Below are 9,756 nucleotides of genomic sequence, written 5' to 3' on the forward strand. Positions count from 1 at the left end.
GGAAAACCATGAATGGATCAGACAGCGTCAGCATGGATTTAGAAAAGGGAAATCATGCTTGACAAATGTACTAGAATTTTTTTGAGGATGTAACTACTAAAGTTGATAAGGGAAGCCAGTAGATGTAGTTTACTTGGACTTTCAGAAGGCTTTTGATAAGGTCCCACAAAGATTGTAATGTAAAATTAAAGCTCTTGGGATTGTGGGCAGTGTACTGACATGTATTGAGAACTGGATGGCAAACATGAAACGAAGAGTGGGATGAATGGGTCTTTTTCTGAATGACAGCCAGCAACTAGTGAGCTACCACAGGGATCAGTGCCTGGACCTCATCTATGCACAATATAAATGATTTAGATAAGGGAACGAAATGTAATCTTTCCAGATTTGCAGACAACACAAAGCTGGATGGAAGGGAGAGCTGTGAGGATGCAGAGATGCTTCAGTTTGATTTGAATTGGTTGAGTGTGTGGGCAAATGCATATGAGTAAATGTGAGATTATCCATTTTGGTAACAAAAACAGGAAGGCAAATTACTAACAAAAATCGAAATTGCTGGAAAAGCTCAGCAGGTCTGGCAGCATTTGTGGAGAGAAATCAGGTGACGTTTCGGGTCGAGTGACCCTTTCTCAGAACAAATTACTGTCTGAATGATGTTAAATTGGGAAAGTGGAAGATGCAAGGAGACCTGGTGTCCTTGTATACTAGTTGCTGAAAGTTAACATGTATGTGCAGCAAACAGTGAAGAAGGCAAATGGTATGTTAGCCTCCCAAAGCAAGAAGATTTTAGGGCAGGAGCAAGGATGTCTTGCTCAATTGTAGAGGACCTTGGTGAGACCATACCTGGAGTATTATGTGCTGCTGTTGCCTGAAGAAGGATGTTCTGGCCATGGAAGAGGTTCTACAGAAGGTTACCAGATTGATTCCTGTGATGGCAGGACAGGCATGAAGAGAAAGACTGGGTCACTTGAGTTTAGAACAATACGGGGGATCTCAACAAAACCTGTAAAATTATAATAGGACTGGTCAGGATAAACACAGGAAGGATGTTCCTGATGACCAGGGAATCAAGAACCCAGGATCACAGTTTAAGGATATGGGGTTAGTATTTGAGACTGAGATGAGGAGAAATTATTTCACGCAGAGTGGTGAACCCGTGGAACTCTCTGCAATAAAAAAGGGTTGAGAACAAAACATTGGATGTTTTCGAGGAGTTGATCCCTTTACCCTACGAATTATATCTAAGGCTATGGGGAAAACATGGGAGCAGTGTACAGAGTTGGATGGTCGTCCATGATTGTATTGAGCAGCAAAACAGGCTCAAAGTGTCGGATGGCATACTCCTGCTCCTATTTCCTATGTTCCCATCAGCAAGAAGCAGAGGGTAAGGATCAGGTATTCTTATGACTGAAAGGCTGTTTTCAGTGGCTTCTCAAAGACTTAGTACTTAGTTGCCAAGTTCCTTTTCATTATATTTTTGGAGAGGCAATGGCCCAGTGGTATTATCACTATTAATTCAGAAACCCAGCTAATGTTCTGGGGACCCATGTTCGAATTCTGCCATAGTAATGATAACCAGAAAATCATTGGCAATTTTTGGGGAGAAACTCTCTTCTGTTTCATTGATGATTCAACAATGTGGTTGACTCTTAACTGTCCTCTGAAGTGGCCTAGCAAGCCACTCGGTGTCAACTGCTATGAATTCTCAACAAAGAAATGAAACTGGACGGACCACCTGTCCCACTGGCTTGACAGACCCAGCAGAGGTGCCATCACAGTGGTATACATTTAGATGGAATTGCTCTCGGAGTCCTTAAAATCGACTCTGCACCTCATGAAGTTTCATGGCATCTGCACTCAACTTGAGTAAGTATGGTTTTTAAAACCACAGCTATTTTCCACACAAACCTTTTGATTCAAAGCTGTATTGTCTAGTTTTAGCTCACAGTCAAAAATAAAGAATATAAAAAATGGCTAAAGTGAATTTGCAAAAGTGAGGGTAACTTGCCTAGGACATATGGTAGGTCAAGTTGTACTGAAACAGCAAAAGTGAAGGCTCTGATGGAATTCTCTGTTCCTAACCCTAAGCAGAAAATCATGAGATGTTTGGGTTTTATCAGAAATTTGTGCCTCGCTTTGGCACAATGATTTTACGTTTAACAGGATTGTTCTGATAACTTCAATTAGGCAAAGGTTAGCAAAATGCCAAGCCGCCTTGAGAAGCTGAAGGCAATCCTATTAAATGAGCTAAGGTTATAAAATTAGGGTTTTGAAACAGTAAAGCAGTATTTATATTGAGATCATATTATTGTATTGCAGATGCTCAGCAGGGCATGATAGCGGTAAACATACTTCTGGGACAAGATTCCCAAATAATTGCTTCTGGAGCCTTTTATTGCTTTTGTAGACGCCAGTGTTGTAACAGTACTGGAAGAGCTTGTCTAGGGGAGCGGTAAGTTCTCGAGCACAAGTCTTTCAGTGCTATCACTGGAATGTTGAATTGGTTTGGATTATATTTGCTGGAATTGAGAAGAATGGGTTGTGGAAGTGGTAACGTAGGAACCTATTAAATTCTAATGGGATGCGACAGGTTAGATGTAGGAAGGATGTTCATCTTAGCGGGTGAGTCCGGAACCAGGTGTCATAATCTCGGTCTATGGGGTAAACCATTTGGGACTGAGAGGTAAGGAGAAATTTCTTCATCCAGGCAGTGGTTAACCTGTGGAATTCACTGAAATAGAAAGCAGGGTGACAACATTGTATGATTTCAAAAAGCAGTTGGATATACCACTTGGAGCTAAAGGGATCAAAGGATATGGAGGAACAGGGTATTGAGTTGGATAATCAACCACAATCATAATGAATGGCAGAGCAGGTTTGAAGGGCTGAAAGACTGAATGGCCTGCTCCAGTTCCTATTTTCTATGCTTCTGCATTAGAAGGAGAGGATAACTTGTAAGATTTCCTGTTAAGGGATGAGCAAGGGAGTGCTGTAGTTAAAAAGTTGAGAGATTGGAGAAGGTGGGATTGCAACTCAAAACATACCCAGATTGAACATGAATTTTTTTGATTTTTCTCTGCAGTTAAAGAGTATTGGATTTCAAAATCTGTACTCAAACTCTTTAAACGTAATTGCTTGATGAACATCAACAAAATGAGACATCATCTGACTGGACTCGCTTTGAATAATTTATATAATTTGAATACAATTCTGGCGATGCCAATATATGATCCATCACTATAGAAATATTGTTATTATAGTGTGGGAAGTCTTTGCACATTTTAGATAGTCTTCTTTTTTGTTTCAAAGGTATCTTGTAAACCTGGGTTGTATTAAGCCATTGTGTGATCTACTGACTGTGATGGACTCAAAAATAGTTCAAGTTGCCCTAAATGGGCTGGAAAACATTTTAAGACTTGGAGAGCAGGAGGCTAAACAGAATGGAACTGGAATTAATCCATACTGTAGTCTTATTGAAGAAGCTTATGGTAGGAGAAGTGATAAAATTGTCTAATTTTTTTCATAAATTTTATTGATATTTATAAAAGGTCTTAAATTAATTTATGCTATGTCTCCATCTCATCATCACAGGTCTCGATAAAATTGAATTTTTGCAGAGCCATGAGAATCAGGAAATCTATCAGAAGGCCTTTGATCTCATTGAGCATTACTTTGGGGTGGAGGAGGAGGACAGTAGTATTGCTCCACAAGTCGATGAAACTGCCCAGCAATTCCTCTTTCAGCAACAGGAAGCCCCAATGGAGGGTTTCCAATTATAAAGTCTTCAAGAATTAACAAAAAACTACATGCCCAACCCCACTGCCCCTATCCCAAACACGCCTCTAGTTTAAAAGAGTGACAGGAAACTTTGTTTTCAAACATCTTTTTCCCCAAAAAGGAAAAAAAAAATAATTTGGTACAAGAAGTTTTGCTGTCTATTTAATTTTGCGTGGTAGAGTTGTGGACTAACTGTTGCACTTTCCTTTTGTTTGTTTGATACTGCATTGGAACTCAGTAGTTTTCAGTTTGTGAGCTGTGGTGCACTTAGGCAATTCCCCCAGAAATAAAGCTAGAAGAAATTTCAGTATACATTAAATTTAATTCTGATAGATTGAAACACCCACGAAATGCTTGCAATTTGATTTTTGGGAAGTTTGAGTTAGCAGTCAATTGATGCAACTAAAATCCATAAAAAGATTGCTTGTGTAGATAATTGAGACAGCCCTCAGGGCATGTCGCCATTTGTGACTGCTATTTTATTCAGCCATTTGAACAATTAAATGGTCAAGAAACAGTTTTCTTTTGGATGGGTTTGAATCTGGATTTGTTGAGTTATGGGGTGGATGGAGTGAGAATGCTTAAAATATTTCAGTGAATATATAGAAAAATGTATCAGTTTTCAAAGATTTAGTCCTAAAAGCTCCAGCAGGTCTTCTAATGAGCAAGCTGAGACTTGTGCTAATTCTGAATTCAGTAAACTTGCAGCTCTAATTAGTTGCTTGGTTGCAATTAATGCTGGTCAAGGGTAGAGCCAATATTCTAATTTGAGTGTTGTATTTTGAAAGCTAGACAGCATTCAGAATTGGCACAATCCTTATTTGAAGACCTTAAATGTATATTTGCTACTGGTAGAACTGTTAAATATTGAAAAAAGTTAGTTTGATTATGGCTTAATTTAAACATTCAGATTTGATTTCTATATTTTCCTCTAGAAAGGAAGGGGAGATTGTAGTTTTGGTAATAGTTTGGGAAGTGTAGGAGGCAGCTTGATGCGAGCTGTTACATTATTTGGGGAGAATTTATAAGCTATATGCTTTGTTGATGGAAATTCAAGTGTCTGGCCTTTCCAGGTGTTGCATCACGGCAGCTATTGATCATGTATTTACATAAAAAGAAACAGACTTAATCTGTCTACAAATTTGAGAATATTTAATCTGTAAACTGGAAGCTGTACAATGCAAATCTGTAAATGTCAGTCATTACTTATTTCACATGTAACTTTGAAATAATAAAATGTATTTGTCCCTTGCCAAGCAGCTGGAGTAAAACTATTGCAACTATAGTTGCTGACCTGCCATGTTTTATAGCATAATTGGATAGCGATTCTCTATCGTAAACTTGCTCAAGTTTCCTCAGCAGCTGCCTCTTGTACATCCAAACTCCATGTTTGTTTCCAGAAAATCTGCTACTGAAACGAATTCAATTAGCTGTAATTGCTCCCAACTTGTATATAGTTTGACTGCAAAATCAAATTTGATTCAGAAATTCCCTAATGTTTACATTTACCTCCTTTCTGAAACAACAGGAAATTATCTCTACACACAGTGTTTGGTAAGACAGTTAGGTGACAATGGAAACCAAACTGTTCTACCAGTTTGGTTTAGTTTCCATTTGTTTTTAGTCAGTTTTTAATTGGTAATAAAATAAAAGCACTAACTCTAAAATGAGAATTGAGGCATTTATTGAAACTGCATTTAGCTACAGAATGACTGACTTGTAGAATAGAATCTGAAATTACATTGTAAATAAAGATGTGTGGCATCTTACTTTGCTATTGCTTCACCCCTTAGGATGTAAAATGCACTGAGGATAAAGGAAGCAAGCTTGCTATAGAGAAATTGTAAAGAAAACTAAACAAACTCAAAACAAGTTTGCAGATCCAAGCCAACTTTATTAAGAAAAAGGAAACAAATTTCGCTATGAGCACTTTTAAAATTTTATTGATGACCTCATGATTTGGCAAGGGAATAATTTGTCTACATTCTAACATTACTTGCACATATATATCACATACATACCAGCAGACTGTTCTACATAGTTTTCCATCTACAATTTTCAAGGAAATGGCTTCAATAACGAATTCTGGTGTACTGAACTTTATAAAAGGTTGGGTTATATTCTATAAGCAAAGAGACTGCATTAATTAGACAAACTGTGAACATTAATTATTGAATCCTATTAAATATTGAAAAAGAAGCCATTTTTCACTACTTCTGCCGCTGCAGTTAGCTTTGATTCGGGTTGGCAGAAAGATCATAGGACAGATGTTTGAGATCTATGAAGTACAACCACTGTGAACTGAGCAAGATTATTCTCAGTGATGTTTATCCTCCTCACTCTGAACTTGGGATCTTTGTAACCTAACTTTGCTATTAGTTTGTTGCAACTGGAATCTGTGTTATAAAAGTGAATGCACTGAATTATACTTGCCGATTCATTAAAATGTAATCAGCTGATAATTTACAATAATTTAATGTACAGAGATTAGCTAGAGTAAGGAGCTCCTTGTTTCAAACACAAATGAAATCTTGAGTGTGGTTGGGCATTGATATTTGGGTTGGGTTGTGGAATTTATAAAATGAACTGCAAATAGTAATGATTTTATTTGGAGGAAATGGTGGAGAGTTAAATAACTCAAAAGAGCAATGGATATTATAGCGAAAAAGAATGTGCAACAATCACTTAACCTCCCAAAAGAACCTTATCGAAATAACTTGCAACCTAGCCAGCTCTGCTGCAGCTTGGTTTTACTTTTGTGTCTCTCTAACAGACCAGTGTGACGCTGACTGACTGAAGATGTGTGATGTGATGGAGAGTTTGAATTATACATTTGCCATTGCTTGAAAGAAGACTAAGATCTGTCTTTCTTTTGTGTACTTATTCCAAAAATAGGAATGACCTCCAAACCAGCCCTTCTAAAGCTATATTCTCTCACACTAAAACTTTTGTAATACAATTAAAACGAGCATATTTTTTGTTCCAGTATCATTTACAATGTTTGCATACTTTTCTAACAGTATTTTTGCAATAATCTCATTGTGCATTTCAAAACAGATTTGTTAAATTGGTATATGTTGTTTGCATAGTTATCAGGTTCCTGCATGCTTTGCAATATTTCTTCAAATTGGAGTTCATTTTGCATCCAGGCATGATTAAAATTGTGTGTTTTGCTCTCCTGCTGGTTAGAATTATAAAAACTGCATTTTGGATCTTCAACTAAAATGAAACATTATGATGATTTTACTCCCGGTTCTTGTTGATGGAGGTTGTGGTAGAGCAGTGAATGTTTGGGAAAGGGAGAAAAGTCCTGGTTGATATGAATACTTAATTTTTTTAATTCCACAAAACCTAAATTAACAAACCTTTCCTAGTCTGTTGCATCACTGGAATTCCAAAAAACATTTGAGGTTTTGTGAAGTGATGCGCTATGATCTTAGCAGCAGAAATATCTTTCACTACTGTTAAATTTTAAAAGATCTTGTTTCTCCTTAGATGAAAACAATTGCATAACATTCTTCTCATAAAAAACACCTTCATTGAAGTAGGACATTGTGCTGGAAACAAGACTGAATTTTTTGGAAGTTAATGGAGTATTTTTTTTTTAAGCAGTTGGATCGTTGGGGAGGCTATAATGAGAGGTTTTTTTTTTCAAAGTCTTGAAAGCCTTTTTTTAAGAATGGCTAGGCCAGTAGTTTATACTTCTAATCCTTTAACCAACATAAACTAAAATACAAATTCAAGCAGACTGGCTCCATGATGATTTAGTATTAAATTCTCTGCCCAGAATGTTATTGGTAGCTGCTTAAAAATTTGAATTAGGAAGAGAGAATGTAACTGACAATGAGGATTTGCCTGAACAGTTTCTCTCATGGTTCATTATAGTAGATGAAGTTGTTCCAACAAGTAAAACATTGAGCTATATTTTGAGCTTTAATAAAATCTGTTGAAGGGAATAAATGGCTTTTAACTATGCAATGCACTTTAGTCTTCAATTTCAACGGTAAGCAATTTCACCAGAACTGGGAGAGAATTAACTTTGTAATGCTGAACATACCTTTTGCTGGCAAACTATTTACCGATGTATCTGATATCTTGAATATATTTGAACTAGTGAAATCGAAGAAGGCCTGGAGTGTATTTCATTTGCATTTTGAAATATCCTACAGTTTTTTTGCTTCTAACAAGCAGGGTGAAGAGAAAACATTGGAGGAAGATTGCTTCTGTGCTCTTCACTTAACAATATGTTTGTGGCAGCTGTAAATCCTTTGATAGTTTAGATTTTCCTATAATCCTTAGATATCAAATAATTTACCTAAAGGATAAGGTAAATAAATTCCACTCAAACCAATAAATTGGTCCTAATGTAATTTTGTGCTATTGCTGTCAAAATGTAGAGCATTTCTATTTGCCAACTATGCAAATCTTTTTGCTGGAGGCCTTCTCACCAAGGTTCCCCCATCCTTAAATATTTCTAAATGTCTATAAAGCATCTTTTTGTCTAGGGAATTTTTCAACAGTTTTCTACTGATATTTAATGTCAAATACTTGAAAAGATGTGCGATTTGGCTGGGAGAGTATTTTGAATTTGTATTAATTGGAGCTGTTAAATTAAAATATTGTTACTGGAAATTACACTGCTGTAGGCCTATGCCAGTAATGGTAAATTTAAAAGCAAAATATAATAAAGCTGCTGCACCTAATGAGACGTTGGCATTTTTAAACTTGTAATTTTGACATTTGTTTTACAGAAGTGTTTTGCTTCCTTTACTCCACTTGTAGCCTTTTCAAAGTTTCAACAGCAGACTTTCTATGGAACAAGAAAGTAAAATTGCAATGCACTCCTGTCTTTATTCACATAAGTGCCAGCCTGACCATGAGTCTGTGAAGATTTGTGTTAATCTTACTGGTCTTTAATAATTTTATTTTACTTGAATGTGCACTTTTTTTGTCAGTTTGTGCAAACATGCTGCTCTGTTTTTCATTCTTATCTGCCACAATTGCATTATTTAAGTCATGTTAACAGTGGCAATAATTAGTATTACATGCACTAATCCATTAAAAAAGTGGGGGGAACAGGGATCAGAATATAGATAATAATTGACCACTAACTTGAAAATCCAACAATGGATGCCCTTGGCCCCAGTTTTTCATTTGTTATTTTACAAACAAATGTAGGAGGATTAAAATTTTACAAGATTTTTTTCTTATAGCTAAAAAAAATTACGTAACCAAAAATGCATTCTATTTATTTTCATATATATGTTATATGATAGATTTTTTACTTGTTCTATAATTTTTGCAAATTTAATTGTCCAAATTATTGTTCCTTAAAGCTTACATAAATTATTTATTTTCCCTTTTAATTTTGGGAGGGTATGTTACTGAGGTAGTTGACTTGCTCGCCAAGCTGGCTTGTTTTCGTAACATAATCAGTGAGGCCTCCAATGAAGCTAGCATGGTGACGAAACGTCAGAACGAAAACAAGCCAGCTTGGCGAGCAAGTCAACAACCTCAACCACAACCCGAGCTATAAATCCTTGTTGAAACCTTTAAAGGGTATGTTACTACCCAGAATTGTTTATGACAACTGACTGAGTTGACAAATAACTGTATGAATGTGTAAAATGATGGAAACAGACCGCACAAACAGAACATGACACACAACACTAACAAAAGCAATTACAAATTCTGTTCCTTTGTTTAAAACACTGTAAATGTACAAGTATGAAATAAATTTTGTTGCAAATCTGCATTTTGTGTGTTATTTACTGATGTTAATATAAAATTTTACGCAACAAGTATTTTTTTAAAAACCCAGTGAACCTTCTTTGGACAGTATATCTTTCCTTCAATAAGGACTCCAAAACTGTGTTTCGACTGTGATCTGACTAGTGTCTTGTATACTTTTAGCAAAACCTTACTATTTTTATGCTCCATTCCCTTTGAAATAAAGTCCAACATTACATTTGCCTTCCA

General features: G+C 36.2%; 1 protein-coding gene across 1 annotated transcript in view; it reads left to right on the forward strand.

Annotated features, from left to right (window-relative positions):
* LOC109938050 (importin subunit alpha-7-like) overlaps positions 1 to 9,530 on the forward strand; it is a 70,608-nt gene extending 61,078 nt beyond the window's left edge. The window contains exons 12-13 of the mRNA XM_048612900.1: positions 3,310 to 3,488; positions 3,592 to 9,530. Of these exons, the coding sequence (XP_048468857.1) occupies positions 3,310 to 3,488; positions 3,592 to 3,779 (367 nt within the window). The 3' untranslated portion in view covers positions 3,780 to 9,530. The remainder of the gene's footprint in view (positions 1 to 3,309; positions 3,489 to 3,591) is intronic.
* Positions 9,531 to 9,756: the final 226 nt, after the last annotated feature.

This window comes from Rhincodon typus, chromosome 27, assembly GCF_021869965.1.
Source record: "Rhincodon typus isolate 14 chromosome 27, sRhiTyp1.1, whole genome shotgun sequence".
In the NCBI taxonomy this organism is placed as follows: Eukaryota; Metazoa; Chordata; class Chondrichthyes; order Orectolobiformes; family Rhincodontidae; genus Rhincodon; species Rhincodon typus.